Below are 21,206 nucleotides of genomic sequence, written 5' to 3'. Positions count from 1 at the left end.
AGTCAGACTCTAATCGAGCCATGTTTGTTCAATATTACCTCACACTGTGGTGCAATATATTTTCAAGTGATAAAAATTAGTAGGCTTTTGAAATAAATAAAATCAAATATGCCAGCAGAACTACAAATACATAGGATTCCAAATTAAAACTACAGGTTGGACATGCCTTTCCCAGACTAGGATATTCCCCTTCCCTTGGCCAGAGGTCTCAGTTCTTCCCCAACTGCAACATAACTTCCATATAAAAAGAGCGTTCTTTACAACCAAATCCAGGAATCGGCAAGCATCATTATTAAAAACATCAGCCAAACAGTAAAAGACTTCAAAAGGCTTTGATGTGTTTCGCTCAACAGTACCTTATGAGTAAGCACTATCCTACTAAAGGTGTTTTGAAGTCTTTTGCTATCTTGTCATTGCTTTCAATAAAGAAGCATGCTCAATCTGGTACTGGCCATAATAGCACTTTTTACATCAATGTTAGTTATAGTACTTACCCAATAAAAGAATGATACAGAATTAAAATGTTAAAACATGTATTGCATGTATTTTGATGAGTGGTCTACTCTCATAAAATACCCACTAATGTTCAACAATACATAACCTTCATATTAGAACAATACATTTCTTCTTTCCCTTCCTTCAGCATTACATCAAGTCATCGGTACTGTCCCTCAGTCATATTTGAACATGCAGGATTGCAGTCTGTTTTAAATCAATACAATCTAATCAGCTATGAACAGTCTGCACTGAAATATGTTTTTTGTGTCAAGAACCAGTTAGCTTTATAGTCCAGATCAATTAAGCCTATGGCTTTCTCCATTTATATCTGTCTCTCATATGAGATGCCAAGGATGACTCAGCCACCAGGCCCCACCTAAAACTAAAGACCATCAGACCCTTTGGGGACTCTAATTTTTTACTTTTTGATGGAAATAGTTGTCTGGCTGTTGTTGTGACTCACCGGCTTCATTTTTTTTGTACCACTGTCCTGGAACAAGTGTGCAGGCCACAAAACTGAGAGCAAAGTCAAAGATTTTTACTTGCAGATTTCTGCTGGTCCACCACAGTTTGGAGAGTCAGTGTGACATGTAGGCAGTGAGAATTTTAAATGAGTGGTCAGTAATGGCAGCCTCCATTGGTCCATATTGACAGTTGTTCTTTAATAAGCCTACTGTAGCCTTTGCTGACTCAGTTGTTCTATGACGTACAAGTCTGATGGTGCATCCTTTGGTACATTTAGGGAGCCATGTTGAAAATATGAAATATCAATTTAAATTGTGTTTATTTCCAATGTATTTGTCTTTTCATACACTGTAGGTGTTTGCTATAGCTGGCCTTGGGTCAGGATTAACTGAAGCTCTAGTCGTGAACCCTTTTGAGGTTGTAAAGGTCAGCCTTCAAGCTAACCGTGATGCATATACCCAGGTAAATATATAATGGCATAGAGGTGTGATATTTTGTCACACCATATCATGCAGAGTCTTGCAGATCATATAAATGTAGTAACTGCCGTGATAGAAAGAGTACTACTGCAGAAATAATTATATCGTGTCCTGTCATGCCCAGGGAAATTTTGAACCTTCAGCTATCATCAACCAATGATAGATAAATCTTTTTTACTTTTTGTTTTGTAATTGTTTTAAACATTATTTATGTATTAACTAAAAAGTGCAAAGGCACATTACCTATTTGAGGCTATAATTGTGAGTAATGGAGATATTTTCAAAACCAAGGTGTTCTTTTATGAAACTGAGATCAGCGACGATCCTGAGGATCGTCGCTGATCTCAGATCATTAGTGGTTTAGGAAACAGAGATGATCAGCAGAGAACATGTTCTCCACTGATCATCTCAGCACACAGACGGCTAGTGTATGAAGGAGCGATGTCAGCCCTTCACTGGCGATCTGTGTTCTCCCTCCAGATTCTCCAGCCCAGAGCTGGAGAATGGGGGGAACCGCAAATGAAGCAGCGATAATTTACCGCTGCTTAGTAAACTGTTTGACTGATCTCTTACTGTAATCTCATGAGATTACAGTAACAGCAGCCATTTTCTAGTGTTCAAAGCGTTTGTAGATCGTTTCTCTCCTCATTAGGAGAACGATCTACATCGATTTATAAACAGGCATTCAGAGGAGAACTGTCTCCTCTGAGAATGCCGGAAAACTGAGCAGTGGTCATTTACTGCTGCATGATAATAGGACACCCAAGTGTCTTTACTAAATATAGCTGGATCAGCTGATCAATACTACTGACAGTGATCAATAGCAGCGTCACCAGTTTGTTTGCACTGAACAGAGCTGAGTTTGACCTCAGCGACTGCTAGAATGTTTGAATGTTTTTTTGTTTTTGGCCCAGTAGTAATATTGCATGTCTATTGGTCAGGTACCACTGCAAGTCTATTGGTCAGGTACCACCTGAACAAAAAGAAAATACATTGTATAAAATGTATAGCTTATCCCAATATACAAATGACATCTTGAGGGATCATTAAAAAGCTGTATATTTAAAGAATTGAAAAAAAGAAGCTGTATAAAAAAGTAATGATAATAATATGGCACAGCAAGCAAGTAAAAATGCGTCACATCAAAGTTTTTGGCAGGTCATTGTTAAAATAATTAGTTATAATAAGTAAACGATATATTTTTTAAGTAGAATATGCTTTATACAGTAGTTACTTAGTTTACCATTAGCTATACATTATGTATATTTTGGTGGGAGAAAATAATAAAATTGGCATTGCTGGCAGTTGGTTCCATAGTCTTCATTATACTAACTACTTGCAAAGCATTTCAGCCTATCAGATTTCAGCTGTCATTTTTACAAGTCTAGTTAATAAAAGAAGTTGTCTCTTATAAGCAAACAAAAAATAAAATAATGGCTTTATGCGCATGGTGGTGGCATGCACAGACAGTCCTGTAGTGATGTAAGAAGCTATTATTGTAAGGTCATTGCAGTCTGGAGTTGTTGGGACAGCGAGGGCTAAAAATGTTACATAATTTTAGCTCTTGAATTGGAAAGGTACACCGAAAATATTATGGGTAGCTCTGACTTATTGTAACTGATTGTTGGACATGGCGTACCTAAATCATAAACTAAAATGACTTGACATATTGGCAGTTTCATTATTAATGTGATGTAACGGTTGTACATGACTTTTGCATGAACTGTTAGCTATAATCTCACCATTGTATTATTAAAATTTGATTAATGTCCCATAAAATAAAGATCTGGCTAGGAAGTATGCTGTACCTGTATTGTGCATTTCCAGTTGCTTTGTTGACTTAGCTATATTTGCTTTTTTCTTAAACGCCACTTGTTCAGTAAGTGAATTGAGTAAATACCTTGGACTTGGCCAGAATGTAACAGATGTATACCCCAGGTAGAATGGAGTGCAAGGTGTTGGAATTAAACAACCAGAAGCCAACAAGACTATTGGATCTTGTCCTTTGATGTAGTGCTGCCATGTTGAAATCTACGGGTTTTATGCCTTATGTGGCTTCTCTGCCAGTTACATGGTCTCAGGACGTGGATTTAGCTGTCAGTACCATCCACCCACTGCAGAGCTGATAATATCGCCAAGGTTTATATTAAAGCATATCTACACAATAACAACAATGTAATATATTGCATTATGCCAGTCCTTAGATGTCATGGTGGCATTAGTTTTCTTTTTCAGGCTTGTGCCCCTTTATTTTCACATGGTGATCTTGCATTCCTGTCACTACTCTTTTTCCTTCACTGTATCTATGGAGGGCCACGGTTGTCATGCACATATCAGCCTTCGTTCATCTTGATTACATGGTAGTTTATGTGTTTAGAAGGTTACAAAAGACATAGGGTTGTTTATGTTGTCTTTTTAGCTCACAGAAAGTGAAATGGACACTGCATTATTGGCAATAGTCTGTGTTTATTTGCTGAAAATGTCCTCAGCCTGAAAAAAGAAAATTAATACAGTCACCACATCTAAAGGCTAATAAACTACAAAATATACATTTTTGTTTCTTGTTTAGATGCTGTTTATATTCATGCATATCAGATATACTGTATATCTGTATGCCCTTATGTCTCAAAGGACATACATAGTTACATATAGTTACATAGTTAGTCTGGCTGAAAAAAGACAAAAGTCCATCCAGTTCAACCATAGGAAAAAAAAAATTAGATTCCTATACCCACAGTTGATCCAGAGGAAGGCAAAAAAGGCAATATTCCCTGGATCAACTTCACCTATAAATCTTAGTATCCAATTATATTCTGTGTATCTAAGAAACAATCCAGACCTTTTTTGAAGCAATCCACTAAGCTGGCCAGAACCAACTCTTGCGGGAGACTATTCCACATTTTCACAGCTCTCACTGTGAAGAAACCTTTCCATGTTTGGAGATTAAATTTCTTTTCCTCCAGACGTAAAGAGTGCCCCCTTGTCCTCTGTGATGGACGTGCTTTTGAACCCCATACTTATCTCCAGACCCTAGTGCACACTGATGAATTCTGGCACCAGTCTTTCCTGTGTATCATTTCAAACTCCACACTGTGTTTTAATTTTCTTCATTCCACCCTGTGAATGATCATAAAAAGTTTGGCATCACTGATGATCACACAGCAGACTGTATACAGGTTTATTACCAGTATATTGTGATTTGAGATATGGACACAATGACAATACAAAGAGAGTCTTGCTACATCATGACAAGGCAAGGTTAAACTTACTTCTTTTTATATAGCAATGCACAATCAGCAGTAGCTCTTAGCATGCGTTTGAATTTCTCCTTTCATTGTTTTATATTCTCTAACTGAATTCTGATTGTTAATCGAGGATACAAGATGCAATTCATTATTAAATCTGCAGAGTGATATTCTTGGCAAAAGCGTTGAAGTGCCATTAGTTTTAAGGGTATGCTTTGATCCAAGGATGAGATTGGCAAGAACTTTAAACAACTGTATAAAAGTGAATTCTGTGGGAAACTGTGGGGAAGAAGGGGTTGAACCAGATGGTTAGAGCAGATCTCCAAAGTTCAGAGGATGCTGTTATAGATATGTAAAATGATGACATGATATGTAAAATGATGTGATATTGAATATGATGAAGGGTTTGTTTACCCACCTCAAGAGGATCAGATTGCTGGTATTGGGGATCAAAGTCCTCAAGCAGAACTACTTTATGAGGAGAGGGGAGACTTTCCTGTTATAAGTGAGGCATGAGACATATGTTGAGGAGGACTCCTCTAGTCCTGCCCTCCCTGACCTGGATGTGTTCAAGGGGATATTTGGCATGGCCCAGATGTGAAACCCTACTCTGGCCCAGGCAAGTGAACAGGTTTTCATAAATGGGGTTCCCCAGGAGGCCGGGTGCAAATGAACGTTGGCTCCATTTGGTAGTCAACAATTACCTGTTTTATTAGGTGATCAAGGTTCGTGAAGACACAGTTAAACACCTGTTGATGCAGCAGCCATACAGACTAATGGTCCTCAATCTGACACATAATGATGTTTGGGGGGGACACCTGGGATCTGAGAAAACAGAGGCACATATCACCAACCGTCACAGAGGAAGAAAGATTCTTTTCCTTCACCAATGAGACATCCCATCCGTTAGAATAAGATCCACCAGGTACAGCTGCTTTCTTCAAATTGCCAACAAGGTGGGTGAAGCAATCTGTATCGAAAGCAGGGAAAAAGGAAAATGATGGAAGCGCTCCCCTAGTGTAAAACCTTCTTTTATTAGGACACAACATAAAAGAAATCCAATGCACTCACATTTCCGCAATGTATGCATGCCTGTCACGAGAGCTTGTAGTTTGTGTCCTGTCAATGTACCCATCCCTACAGTGCAGTTGCTGTATATTCATCCCCATGCAGACTTAACAGATTGAGCCTGTTAATGCCTGAAGAAGGAGGCCACACCCTCGGAAACGCGTTGCTGTATCCTCGGCAACAATTGTCACCTCAGGCTTACCTTCCCCCAGCCTGCATGTATTGTAGATCTGTGCTGTCTGCCAGTTCATGATACACAGGCACCGGTGATTTGACAGTTCACCTGCTGCCTTTACAATCAACGGGTTTTGCTGTCTTTCTTGCCTCCCTTGTGGACACACTCTGGCTCAGTCTGTTAAGTCTGCATGGGGATGAATTTACAGCAGCCGCACTATAGGAAGGTTGAATTGTCCTGACACAGGCTACAAGCTCTCGTGACAAGCATGCATACATCAGGGAAATGTGAGTGCATTGGATTTCTTTTATGTTGTGCCCTAATATAAGAAAGTTTCACCCCAGGGGAGTGCTTCCCTCATTTTCCTTTTTTTCTTACATTTCACCAACCTATTTGACAGTTTAGGGTTGAAATGTAAAGAAATGCTGTACATTTTGTCCAACGTGCCAGTTAATTACTCCATTGTTCCAGAGCCCATCGGTGCCCCTAATACATATTGGTGATCCTCGACTATGCCACCTGATACCCTGAAGCTATACCTGCAGAATATCTCATCCAAAATATTTGTTTGTGAACTGTTCCAAAGGTTTACTAGGATGGGTTCTCCCAGACATATTCTTACCAACCAGAGCACTCCATTCATGTTGAGGGTATGGATGTGCGCAAGCTATTTCAGGTTAAGCAGCTGTGCGTACCTGTCTTCCATCCGCAGACAGATGACCTGGTCGAACAAGACCCTAATAACCACACTTTAGTGGGTGGTAATTGTGTTGGTTCCAAGCTCAACCACTCTTTTTGATTCTTCAATGATTTATGGAAGGTTGGTGAAGTTTCAAAATGTAATGCCTATCCCATGCCCTGGGTGGATGAGCGCCATAAAAGACTAGACCTGGTCCAATACATCACCGCTTTGGACCTTACATTAGAGTATTGGCAGATACTTCTAAAAAAGGTTGCCCAGAAGAAAACAGTTTTCTCCACCCCATATAAAAAGAATGCCTTTTAACCTTCAGACTGCTCCAGCCATGCTCCAATGGCTGATGGATAGGATGTGACTACCCTATCAGAGATACACTTCACTATATCAAGACAACATTTTCATTTTCAATAGAGACTGGAAATCCATTTTGCCCAAGGTTCAGGCACTTTTAGACTCCCTGAAAAGAGCAGGATTTACCAAAATCTCCAAATAATGTACCTCACGCATTGGGGAAGTGAAGTACCTTAGGTGCATCGTGGGAAGAGTGCTGGTAAGACCACAAATCAGCAAGATAGAGCCTATACAGACTTGGCTATGCCCCTCTTCAAATATCAGGTGTGTGTTTTCCCAGGCATAGTAAGGTTCTACAGATGATTTGTGCCCAATATTGCCCTGGTGGCTCTTTTGATTGATCAGATTAAGGGTCAATCAGGGTGGGGTGGAGCACGGATGCTGAAATGCCTTCCTGGAACTCAAGTGTTAGCAACCTGTCTTGGTAGCTCCCAATTTCTCAAAAAAAATGTGTCATCCAGATGGACGTCTCCAATGTGGAAGCTGTTCTGTCAAATTTGTGACAGATTCCTACCTTTTTTAGCTATGAAGAAATAGCTGTTTATTTACCAGACTGATCACATACTCATATTGAATGGGATTGACTGGTTCACTATAATCAGCTTGTGTACAGAATGCCTCCAGGTTGTCATATTGCGTTGAATTTTATATTGCCATTTTGCCATTGAGTGCCATTGCATTGAACTTTACAGAAATTTACAGGACTGAAGACTGAGGAGGATGGTTTGTATAGCGATTGTATATGCATATTTGTTATTTTTTCCACAAAAGTGGAGTTACCCTTTAAGTGCTAGTGAATGTATCTAATAAAAAGGTATGCATAGAAAAAGCATCAGAAAACGGTTCTCAAAAGTGAACATTCCTTTAAAACCCATTGAAATTATTAATGTCCCAAAGTTGGCTTTAAGATTAAAAAGATAACAGTCACACGTTTGATCTCAGTGCAGAAACACCGTGCCTTGTAGATTAGGAGCTGATAGTACACACCTGGGAAGACTAAAGTGATGTAAAAGCACATAGTGGTCCATGTCTTTTGACAGCCCATTATCTAAAAATAAGCAGCAGTACTGATCTACTGCTCCTTGTCTTAGCATGGAGCTAACATTGGTTCACTGACATTATTCCATTTGTCTCTTAGAGTTGTGACATCCCAATAGAAGACCGAGTGGCACTAGCTGTGTTTATTTTGTTACTTAGAGGTTCTGGTTTGATCTCATCTTGCCAGTTGACAGACAGGAAAAGACAGAATGACTAGTGTTGAAGCTGTTTTTCTATAGGTTTTGTTGGATATACAGTGGGGAAAATAATTATTTGAACTACTGCAGATTTTGTAAGTTTGCCCACTTACAAAGAAATTAAGGATCTATAATCTTTTATCGTAGGTGTATTTTAAACAATAGAGACATAATATCAACCAAAAATCCAGAAAAAGCACATGATACAACTGTTATAAATTGAGTTGCATTTCAGAGAGTAAAATGACTATTTGATCCCCAAGCAAAACACGACTTAGTACTTAGTGGAGAAACCCTTGTTGGCAAGTACAGAGGTAAGATGTTTGTTGTAGTCGGTTACCAGCTTTGCACACATTTCAGGAGGGATTTTGGTCCACTCTTCCTCACAGATCTTCTCTAAATCCTTAAGGTTTCTTGGCTGTCACTTGGCAACTCGAAATTTCAGTTCCCTCCATACATTTTCTATAACTTTAAGGTTTGGAAACTGGCTAGGTCCCTCCATGACCTTAATGTACTTCTTCTTGAGCCACTCCTTTGTTGCCTTGACATTATGTTTTGGGTCATTGTCATGCTGGAAGACCCATCCACGACCCATTTTCAGTGTTCTGGCTGAGGGAAGAAGGTTCTCATCCAAGATGATGTGTTGTTTCTGGATTTTTGGTTGATATTCTGTCTGTATCATTTAAAAGACACATATGATAAAAATTATAGACCCTCCATTTCTTTGTAAGTGAGCAAACTTACAAAATCTGCAGGGGATCAAGTAATAATTTTCCCCACTGTATTGATGCCTGAAATTCAAGAAACATGGAAAGAATATGATCACAAATTCAGTTTCTGTTCCTGAATTTATTTCTTATATTCTGTATAATTTGAGCAGCAAGCTTTTGAAGGTGTGCTAGTTGTGGCTTTCACTTATTGGCATTGCCCAAATGTAATTATTTGCTGGCAAATTGTTCCTTAGTTTTGGATATTCTGCCTACTTAATTATTGTTAGACCCCATAGTATTTGTATTATGCCTGCCACCAAATCCTAGAAAACATTGTGTGAGAGATAGCTCTGCAGCGGGGTGCATGTGACTCTTTGGATTGATTCACAACACTTTAAACAGGCACAAAAACAAACGTTTTCAGTAAAACTGAAATTTATTTATAAGCAAAAGCAGAAAAACAAACAGAAAACAAGAAAACAAAACTTTGCCACTTGGCAACTTATTAACATACAGGGTCCCTGGCTAACAGACCTGGAGCAACTTACTGCTGCCCAGGCACCTAACTGCAAAATAAAGTCCTTGCCAAACAGATTGTATCCCACCAAACATGGACTGGATTTTACCACACAGGTATTCCAGAACTTATCAATCTCCTATGCACAGAAACGTCTTCCTCACTGGAATGAACCTCCAGAGCAAGCTGAGAGTTTATATAGAGCCCCAAAGCACCCAACTTGCTTTAGCTAGGACCTTTGTCTTATTAGCCACCCAAAACAACCACAGCTCTCCCAGGCAAACTGCCTAAATCTGGGACATATTTATTTTCCATACTTTCCATCCTCAATAAAACTACAAACTTCAAAATAACTATCTTGGTGGCAGCTTAGTTTTTATTTTTTTAAAATGGCATCTGTTCTGGTCTGTCACTCCCAAATCCATAAAACAACAATCCAAAGTCAAATACCTAATAATAATATTGGGGAGCTTGGCAATACAACATAAAAGTCTTGTATGTGTAAGTTTCTCTATGAGCAGCTGACTGCAGATCCTCAGTAAGGAAGATATACTCGAAAACAAAAAAAAAGTGCATCTAAGAGTATCAGCAGATGGACAGGTAAATAGGAATCAATGTATGCACTCACCTTCGTGAGTGGCTGATCAAACACCAATTTTTGTCTCGACTAAGAAGCTTAAATAGCAGGAATCCACAGTGAATTTCTTCTTCTTAGGATCTTTAAAAACATATTCCAAGATTGGTTACTCCATGCTCAACATGGGGAAATTACAAGGTGCAGATCAAGGAGGTAAATCATGATACCGATAGATAAACAGAAGTCCCAAATTTATTAAAATCAACTAATCTCAACTCATTTCAAGGCATGCATTGCTTCCATTCCAGGGGTTGATGCATACTAATCAAAAACTATTAAAATGACACACCCCAATTTGATGGATTTACCAAGGAATACCTGGTATTTATATATATGATTTTTCCAAACCACTTTGGAGTTTGTGGTTTGGAGTGTAGAAACATATAATTCCATCCACCCATCAAACCCTTATCAACTTTTTCTATTAAACAGGTTTACTCCAGACTAGGAAAGTGCAGGCGAGGGAAGGGGAGCAGATGAGTGCTGCAACTCACCTTTTTCTAAATCATACCAGGCCACGTGGGGAGGGTACCTTGCCAGGGAGGACTGTTGATGACGACAAGGGACTCTTCCCCACAACCCTGGTCCGGTGGTTGTGGGATTCTGTAGACCAAGGGGCTTATCAGAATCTGGAAGCCCCTTTAAAAATAAGGGTGCCCCAAAATGCAGCCACCCTTTTTGAATGCATAAAGAGTACATAGTATCCCTACTTATTCACAAAAAAAAATAACAGTAAATAAATACACTAACATTTTTGTAGTTATAAAAAAACAAAAACAAAACAGAAATATCCTAAGATGTAAATATCGTCCTCAATCACATTGTCCATTGATGTAGACCCTTGTAATCTTGATGAACGATGCCTGCCAAAATAAAACCCCCAATGCCTTCAGTCCTGCTATTCACTCACTGTAAATGACAGCTACTAGTACAAAGGGGCGGGGTGTCCCAGGTGATATCATTGACCAAATATGAGCATTACTGTCTTTGGTTGAGAACATCATAAGGAACCCCTGGTGACAACATTGACCAAACATGGTCATGTCCATGTTTGGCCAATAAAGTCACCAGGGATACCTTGTCCCTTTTTTTACATTCCGCTGAGGTAACTGGGAGCTGTCATTTTGGGGGAATAAGGGACAGGATCAGTTGTGTCATTGGGTTTTTTCTTTCGTCAGGACACGGGGTGTTGAACATTGTGATTGGCTAGAATGTGCAACTTGATTGACAATAAAGCACTTGTCAAAAAGTGTCAGCATGTTTATTTACTGTTTTTTTCACCTCTGTACCCTTTACACATTCATATTGGGGGGCAGTATTAGGCTTCCCCTTATTTTTAAAGGGGCTTCCAGATTCTGATAAGCTCCCACCCACAGACCTCCACAACCACTTGGCCAGGGTTGTGGGAAAAGGCCTTTGTCCCCATTAGCATGGGAAAAAGATGATTTGTCAGAGGTTCCATTCTGGTAAGTTAACCTCCCCATGTTGAGGGCATGTGGCCTGGTTCGGTGGGGGGAATGCAGGCTTGCCTTCCCCTTTTCTGTCCTGCCAGGCTACATCATTGGATTGTGAGCTGATATGGATTTTCTTTCATCTGGGGGATTTGCAGTCCATAACATGGGAGCGGGGGTTTTGCAGACCATAACATGGGAGGAGGGGGGTTCTATGGTCCATAACATAGGAGGGGGGTTCTGCAGTCCAGAGAAAGAGCTAGGAAGTGATAAAGGTGTAGCATATTCAGAAAGCACACAGGGCCACAAAAAAATCATCTGCCCTTACTCAAGAAGGCCATGGCTAGAAATGCTAGAGGGTGTTTTTCAAAGTGATTTCTTAACAAAATAAAGCATAGAGACATGAATGGATTGGTGAGCTTGCTTTGAATATTAAAAAAATGAATGATACTGAGTTTACAGTTTGCGGTGCTCAGACACAGTTAAGTTCCGCTTTAAGCATTATTAACCCCTTGACGCTGATCATATGCAAATTAGTGGCCCAACTGGACTGAGCTTTTTTCTGTAGGGCCGCTGATTTGTGTACTTGTCTTTGTACTAGGAGCACGCTGGGCAGCGTTTTCCCATCACAGAGACCAGGGTTTCACTGAAAGCCCTGGGTCCCGTTCTAACGATCGGGACCCAGAACTCCTGATTCTGCGTCACCTGATCACTGTGATAGCCTCTGATTAGCTATCACATTGATCAGTCACTATGAAGCCCGCCCCTGTGTTTTTTCTATCTAAATGGAAGAGAGAGATACATTGTATTTCTCTCTGTCCTTTTAGAGAGAAAAAAAAAAGTGTGTTTTAAATGAATACATAAATAAATAAAAAATACCTAGATCAAGATTTGATCTAGGTCAGTGCCAAGGTTAGTGTTTGGGTCGGGGTCAAATGTCAAGGTCAGGGTCAGTATATATTTTTTTTTGGTCAAGTTATATTTATTTAATTTTTAAATTAGTATCACTGTCAGTTAGTGGCAGAAAAAAAAGCAAAATGCGCACTATTGTTTCTGGGCCGTACTACGGGTACTAACAACAACTAACATACACGTATGTGATATCGCTATGATCGTCAGGAGCAGGAGAAATTATTTTGGATTGATCCTTGGTGGTAGGTTGCGTAGTAGCAAGAAGTATACAGCTAAATTAAAACAACAAATGCTTGGGTTTTGTTTTACTATTTTGGGCCAGTTTCCTTTAATTAAAAAAAAACAAAATCAGGAGATATCCATTACCATTTACCACCAAATGAAAGCCCAATTTGTCCTGATAAAAAAAACAAGGTATAATCCACCTGGATGCACAAAGTACTTGTGATGATATGTACGGTTTTGCTAACACATAAGTTGCAAAATTGTGCTTAGGCGTTAAGATTTGTTTTACCCTTAGGCGTGAAGGGGTTAAAATACCCGCCAGATGACGTTTAATAAAATTATTTTTGCTATGGTACATGTCCTCCAGGGCAGTGCCCAGCCCCATGCCTTTTGTTTGTCAGTCCCTTGCCTATTAATCCAGAAATGGCCTTTACTGATTTCTAAGATTCGTCTCCCATTGACTTTAGTGGGGTTTTGATTTTGCATCCAAAGTTCAGTAAAGTTCACAGAATCCGCCCCATACTAAACTCAGGTGCAGTATATTCAGCTCATCACTAGTTAACACACAGAATCAGTCGAGCTTTACTGAATTGCACAGTGCCTTCTGTAAACATGTTTATAGAAGTTTCTAGATTGTAAGCTCGAAAGAGCAGGGCCCTCGATCCCCTCATGTTTTGCATTGTATTGGTATTGTTCTGTCACATGTTCTGTCCCCCTTTGTAATGTACAGCGCTGAGTGAACTATTGGCGCTTTATAAATACTGTATAATAATAATAATAATAGAAGGAGAGAGCAGAGAGAGGACCTCATTAGTGAGCTTCTCCTCCTTTATTATCCAGTCACAGGCTGGGGCTGGACCAGGCTGTATTGCCTAACTACAAGTGTAACCTGTAGAGAGGTCTAGAACCTGACTGTGCTGCCATAGGGTACATGAGTTCAAAGACTAAACGGAATTACAAATCCTTTGGTGGATATATTTCACATCTATGTATCTATCTATCTATCTATCTATCTATCTATCTATCTATCTATCTACAGTGGATATAAAAAGTCTGCACACCCCTGTTTAAATGTCAGGTTTCTGTGATGGAAAAAAATTAGACAAAGATAAATAATGTCAGAACTTTTTCCACCTTTAATGTGACCTATAAACTGTAAAACTCAATTGAAAAACAAACTGAAATCTTTTAGGGGGGGAGTAAACATAAGAAACTAAAATAATGTTGTTGCATAAGTGTGCACACCCTCTTATAACTGTGGATGTAGCTGTGTTCAGAATTAAGCAATCACATTCAAAATCATGTTAAATAGGAGTCAGTACGCAACTGCCATCATTTAAAGTGCCTTTGATTAACCCCAAATAAAGTTCAGCTGTTCTAGTAGGTCTTTCCTGACATTTTCTTAGTTGCATCCTACAGCAAAAGCCATGGTCTGCAGAGAGCTTCCAAAGCATCAGAGGGATCTCATTGTTAAAAGGTATCAGGCAGGAGAAGGGTGCAAAAGATTTTCCAAGGCATTAGATATACCATGGAACACAGTGAAGAAAGCCATCATCAAGTAGAAAAAGTATGGCGCAACAGTGACATTACCAAGAACTGGATGTCCCTCCAAAATTGATGAAAAGACGAGAAGTAAACTGGTCTGGGAGGTTGCCAAGAGGCCTACAGCAACATTAGAGGAGCTGCAGGAATATCTGGCAAGTACTGGCTCTGTGGTACATGTGACAACAATCTCCTGTATTCTTCATATGGCTGGGCTGTGGGGTAGAGTGGCAAGACGGAAGCCTTTTCTTACAAAGAAAACATCCAAGCCTGTCTAAATTTTGCAAAAACACATGTGAAGTCTCCCAAAAGCTTGTGGGAAAAATGTATTATGGTCTGATGAAACCAAGGATGAACTTTTTGGCCATAATTCCAAAAGATATGTTTGGTGCAAAAACAACACTGCACATCACCAAAAGAACACCATACCCACAGTGAAGCATGGTGGTGGCAGCATCATGCTTTGGGACTGTTTTTCTTCAGCTGGAACTGGGGCCTTAGTCAAGGTAGAGTGAATTATAAATAGTTCCAAATACCAGTCAATATTGGCACAAAACCTTCAGGCTTCTGCTAGAAAGCTGAACATGAAGAGGAACGTCATCTTTCAGCATGACAACGACCCAAAGTATACATCCAAATCAACAAAGTAATGGCTTCACCAGAAGAAGATTAAAGTTTTGGAATGGCCCAGCCAGAGCCCAGTCCTGAATCAAAAATCTGTAGGGTGATCTGAAGAGGGCTGTGCACAGGAGATGCCCTTGCAATTTGACAGATTTTTTTAGTTTTTGCAAGGAAGAGTGGCTAAATATTGCCAAGTCAAGATGTGCCATGCTGATACACTCATACCCAAAAAGACTGAGTGCTGGAATCAAATCAAAAGGTGCTTCAACAATGTATTAGTTTAAGGGTGTGCACACTTATGCAACCATATTATTATTATTTTTTTTTTTTTTTTTCCCTCCACCTAAAAGATTTCAGTTTATTTTTCAACTGTGTTGTACAGTTTATAGCTCACATTAAAGGTGGGAAAAGTTCTGAAATGATTTATCTTTGTCTCATTTTTTACATCACAGAAATCAGACATTTTAACAGGGGTGTGTAGACGTTTTATATCCACTGTATCTATCTATCTATCTATCTATCTATCCAGATGAAAACTCCACCAGTAAGCAATGTAACTATTTTGTACTACATTATAGACCATGTGACTATAACAACGTTATATTTTCTTCTAGCAACCATCTACCTTTGCTCAGGCACAGCGTATCATCCAAAAAGAAGGCTTAGGCCTGAGAGGCCTTAACAAAGGTCTTACTGCCACTCTTGGACGCCATGGTGTCTTCAATATGATTTATTTTGGTTTCTATTTCAACGTCAAGAATGCTTTTCCTGTTAACAAGGTAAAATGTTTAACTCTTATACACATCAGCAGTCCTAAAGCAAAGAAAAGTAGATGTTGTCCATAGCAACCAGTTAGAATCCCGCTCTATCAAGTGTTAGGAAAGAAAAGCCAGATTAGTTGTTGCCATGAATACTACTGATTTTCATTTGTTTAAAAGTTGATATATGTTCTATTTTAGTAAGTAGTTCTTTTCTTAATCTAGGTTACATGTACATGCTTTGATAAACCAACAGGTTGCGCTTATATCAACAATGTGAATCAAATATAATTAGTGGCCAAAAAATATTGAATATAAAATATAAAAAAAAATAAAGTCCAGATAATAAACTAATTATATTTGGTTCACATTGTTGATATAACCGCAACCTGTTGGTTTATCAATATATGCATCTTTTTAGGTTAGGTTTGCAGCTGTGATAGTTTATGTTTTTTGTTTTCACTTTAATGTTATATATATTTTTTCGTGGCGCTATCCATATTTTTTTTGATTTTGATACATGTACATGCTATTATATTATTTTCTAAATATGCAAAAATTAAATGGTTTAACATAAGCCTTTTTTTCTAGACACTGAGATTAAACCGGAATGGCACTCTTATGTCCCACACCTTTTCAGTAGCCATGTATTTTATTTGTTTCTTGCGTGTATTGCAGCATACGGTACACCAATTGTGAAATACTGCATCAGCAACAGTAAACTTTTTGGTATTTTCTCACAGCTATAATGGAGCATTTTAGCAGAGCCACTCTGGTGTCGTTTTTTTTCTATATCCGCAACATTCCATAGTTCTAGATTGGTGTTATGTCATGACTTTTCTTTTCAGTCATCTTACCATTTTATCAGAGCGGCATCACATTATCAAAGTCGTAGTCATCTCATGCTTGAAGGGTCATGGCATACTACTGCAATGATACCAATTTATCATAATGATGCAATTCTACTGGTGTGATGTTACAACATGCAAGCTAATTTTACTTACACAGGACTTCCAAAGTGCTTGGGTAGCAAATTTTATTGTGAGCAAGTCATTTATCTTTCTAGAATACAAAGGGAGGGAGGATTAGAATACTGTTGATGAATTGTCACCATGCTTATCAACAGAATATTCCAAATGCATGGAGGTAACGTAAGATATGGCGAATAAAACAGTAATCTTACTCGCTCTTCTTCTTACCTCTCCTTTACTTACTTGTTTCACTTTTTTATCCTGATGTACCACTCACCTTGTAAAACAATCCATTCAGTTTAAGAAAAAAAAAATTAAAAAAAATAAAAAAAAAAAAATATATATATATATATATATATATATATATATATATATATAATCTAACTGCCTTTTTTTTCTTTTTTATAAGTGATCTCATACCCTTTGCTCTCGGCTGTGTAAGTAGCTCAGAGAGCTGGGGGTGGAGAAACAGCAGCACAATGCATGGCATTTCTCAGCACAGGTTTTCTGACAACGATGAACCATACCTATGTTATGTGCGTGTTGAAAATCCATTTGGTCTCTCCATTGGAAGCCAGTGTGATTGAGTATCATCGCAGGAGCACAATTGGGAGAACAGAAAGAATCTGAATAAGAACTTTGGAGACAAAAGTGTATGCACAGCACTCAAATATGCAGAAAGTTGCAGGAATTTAATAAAAAAAAAACAGTCCTACAATACAGACACACATACAACACTGCTTTTAAAAACACATTAACTTATTAAAGCTTATATGAGATTTTAACAATTGCCTTCCATATACTTCAAAGATGTTGGTTTATTTCAGGTCCCTAAACAAATATAAATAGCACTCCTCTGCAGTAGAGGAAGTGGTGAACTTATCTCTCGGACAGTCTGTGTTCCTTACCTTCCATTCATTCCAGCACTTCAGCCTCCATAAGTCTTTGGTGTTTAATATTTCTAGGACTCCTGTGTCCCCCACCGCACATTGTGAGCCATTTTCCAACCTCTACATCACTGCTGTGTCCTTTAGTGATGTAGGACTGGCCTAGACCGAGAGGTTTGTTTGATAAAGGTTTGTGAAGATTCTGCAAGAGACTTGAAGAAAAATGAGCAAGGGCTAGCTAACGAACAGACAGGTATTTATTGGGATTCCTTTATTTGGAGACTGCTTGTTTTAATTTTTTGTGCAAACAAATCCATTTTCCAGTTTAAATCCATTTTATTTGCGCACTTTAACTCTACAAATGCGGGAAAGTCCAGTGGCGTGAATACTTCTGCAGAGCACTGTATATTCTTATGTTCTGTAGTCTATGTTTCACACAGTACTGCATTAATCTAAAGTAGTCATTTTAGAATATGAACCGAATAAAAAGCAGCACTGCTCCTGACAAATATACTGGCCAGTTCAGACATTGTTTCTGGGTTCTGGGACACTGGTAAGAGCATGCCATGTCCATCCATATAGCCACAAATGTTTCCCAAGACCATGCACCAGTATAGTGAATCAGAAAACAAATGATCCCAAAAAAGGCTATGATTAAGCCATACAAGGGCAAAACATGTTAGAGGGGCTTTCCTAATGGGTGGAGAGCCAGCTGAAGCCATTTTGCAATCATTTGTTTTTTGATTCACTATGTTGGTTTTCAGTCCTGGGAAACATTTGTGGCAACTTAGAGAACATAAATAAGGTAATAGTGCAGCGCTAAAGGTATAAACTGAATAAATCAATAAATAGTATAAACATAGATATGGATAACTCCAAAAAACGCCCAATTACTGGGTATGAGTGTAATTATGGAAGGTGCGTAATAAGTTCAAATGAATATAGTCAAAGTTCAAATCAACATCAAAGGTTATCGCCAGGTGACTCTGTTATTCCCAGGTGACTCTGTTATTCCCAGTATAATATAATGCTCTGGTAGGTGTGCAGGAAACAGATAAAATGCGCACTCACCAGATGCTCATATAAATAGTGCGTTGTATGCAATAAATGGTGGTCTGTCAGGGATCCCTTCTTAGGGTGGTACTGGATACAACCTGGGGTTAGACGGCCCTCCTTTAGGTTACAGGATGATGATAAGCCAGAGGTTCCCTTTAGGAGACATATAGATCAAAACTCTTCCAGGCACTGGGATGGTCACCAAGGAGATTCAGCTGGTAATGTAAAATGGCCGCCGGACCTCCGTGATCCGGCGGCGTGATGTCACGTCGTGCAGGCTCCTCCTTGACGTGTTTCGTACTATAGTACATTCTCAAAAGGGGTGTGCCATTGCAGCCTGACATCTGTGTAGCTCCTTATATAGCAAAATGCGCACGCAAATTAGTGGGCGCCATCTTGCCGGAGATCAATGCAAAATGCGCATGCGTGAAGTCGTGGGCGCCATTTTGCATTGGTCTAGAAATAAATTACATGAAGCCGAAGACCGTCGGGAAGTGCGCATGTGCAAGCGCCATTTTCCCTAGGTCTAAAGTGTAAGTAGTGCAGACGGCTCAGTGTTTTACACTTCAAGCAACAAGAATTCAGTATTTGGTATATTTAAACCAAAGAAGTGAGTGATAGGACTGTGAAATATTCTTTCTTAATGCTGACTTATATAAATGTGATGTAAATGGGTTAAATAAATAAAATATATAAAACAAGAATATATAAAATATGACAATCTAATTATCAGTTGTCAATCATGATCGCAATATCATCATTTAACGGAATGAACCATAAGATGAGGGGGAATGAAGTAGGGGGAAAAAAATTGAATGAAGAGGAGCAAAAAATTGTAAGAGGAGCCATCTGTTCTACCTGGACAATAATCTCAAACATATAAAATTATAAAGTGCACAATGATCTAATATGTTGATATAATGACATGGTAAACATAATATAAATGAGTACAGTATATAAAGAATAAATTATAAAACATATACAAATTAAAAAAGTAGAAATAAATGTATAAAAAACCTCTCTGCTAAAAAGCCTATGGTATAGTGAAAACCCATAATGTCGGGACATAAAAAGTAATAATAAAATAGAATGTCCGAGAAAAGTAGAATAGAATGCTTAAGAAAATACCAAAAATAGATAAAAAACCACATCAGGGTATATATATGTATAAATAAATAACGGATATGCAGATAAATAACGGATAAGATCATAGTATTACATAAAAATATAAAATAGAATAGACCTGGATACCATCAAATAGTATAAAAGCTAACGTACACAGATAGAATTAATATAGATAGAGCTACAAAAAATAGATAAAATGGATAAGAAGGGCAGGACTCTAAATGTAGACAGTAAAATAATAATAAAATCAGCTGTTATCTATAAAACAATTGATATCAATTTCTATATTGTGACCTGCAGGGGTTAAAGTCTCGATATCATAAATCCACTTTGTTTCCATTTGTGAAACTAATCTGCTTTTGTTGGACCCTCTCCAGTGGTTATGAATTATATCTATGCCAACAAATTTTAACATGGATGGGTCTCTATTATGATGGTATCTATAGTGTTTTGATAATGAATGCTCCTTGAAGCCTCTTTTGATATTATAGATGTGTTCTCGGAATCTATCCCTCAATCTTCTAGTGGTATGACCAATGTACTGTTTGTGACACGGGCACTCAAGGAGATAAACAGCATATCGACTATTGCACATAATAAATGAAGAAATCTCATAGGTTTTGCCTGTGGATGTAGACGTAAAGGATTCTATTATCACCTGGTGATAACATTTGATGTTGATTTGAACTTTGACTATATTAATTTGAACTTATTACGCACCTTCCAGAATTTCACGTTTTAAACGCATACCTAGTCATTGATCGTTTTTTGGAGTTATCCATATCTATGTTTATACTATTTATTGATTTATTCAGTTTATACCTTTAGCGCTGCACTATTACCTTATTTATTCTCTTAAAGGCATATGGTTCTTCCTTTTAAGTGCAATAGCTGCTTTTGATTTCGCTGAGCACTGTATAAACTTAGAGAACATGTTTAAGTAGTTTATGAAACTACACTGAAAGATGTTATTGTGTCAGTGTGAAGTAGACACTTTTTAAATAAAAGTTAATATTCTGTATTTATAACCTGCAATGCTATATACAACTATACTGAAGCTGTGAACTACACAGAAGGCCTTATGCACATAATAGTACATCTCTGTAGATGACTTGGTTAGCTTACAGCCATTGACCGAGGCTCATGGCAAGGCTTTTACTATCGGTGTACGTGCCCTCCCTCCAAACATTTCTCTTCCTTAGCATCCATGCTCCTGGCTCAGCTTGGAGGGGATATAGCCAGAGAGATTTACCTTAAAATGGTTATTAACTCCTTCCACAGCAATCTCTTATGAGTAACAAGTGCAGGAATTGGGGTGAGCTGCAGTGTGAAAGCGCATTAATTAGGTGATCAGAGGTGTGAAGGTGCAGGAGTGGAGGTGATCTGAACTGTGAAAGTGCAGGATTTGGGGTGAGCTGAAGTGCGAAGGTGCAGTAATTGGGGTGATATGAGCTGTAAGGGTGCAGGAATTGGAGATGATCAGAGGTGTAAAGGTGCAGGTATTTGGGTGAGCTGAGGTGGGAAAATGCAGGAATCTGGACTAATCTGAGGCCTGAAGGACCAGGAATTTGGGCTGAC

General features: G+C 38.6%; 1 protein-coding gene across 3 annotated transcripts in view; it reads left to right on the top strand.

The window, feature by feature from the left end:
* SLC25A21 (solute carrier family 25 member 21) overlaps positions 1–21,206 on the top strand; it is a 533,123-nt gene that overhangs the window by 407,233 nt on the left and 104,684 nt on the right. For all 3 annotated transcript variants that reach the window (XM_089680272.1, XM_089680270.1, XM_089680271.1), the window contains exons 7-8: positions 1,318–1,425; positions 15,446–15,610. In XM_089680272.1, coding sequence (XP_089536398.1) covers positions 1,318–1,425; positions 15,446–15,610 — 273 coding nt within the window. The remainder of the gene's footprint in view (positions 1–1,317; positions 1,426–15,445; positions 15,611–21,206) is intronic.

This window comes from Staurois parvus, unplaced genomic scaffold (genome assembly GCF_062004578.1).
Source record: "Staurois parvus isolate SC_StPar_1 unplaced genomic scaffold, SC_StPar_1.0 ptg000237l, whole genome shotgun sequence".
Taxonomy (NCBI): domain Eukaryota; kingdom Metazoa; phylum Chordata; class Amphibia; order Anura; family Ranidae; genus Staurois; species Staurois parvus.
Note: the sequence above shows the minus strand (reverse complement) of the source record. Positions and strands in the feature narration are given on the sequence as shown.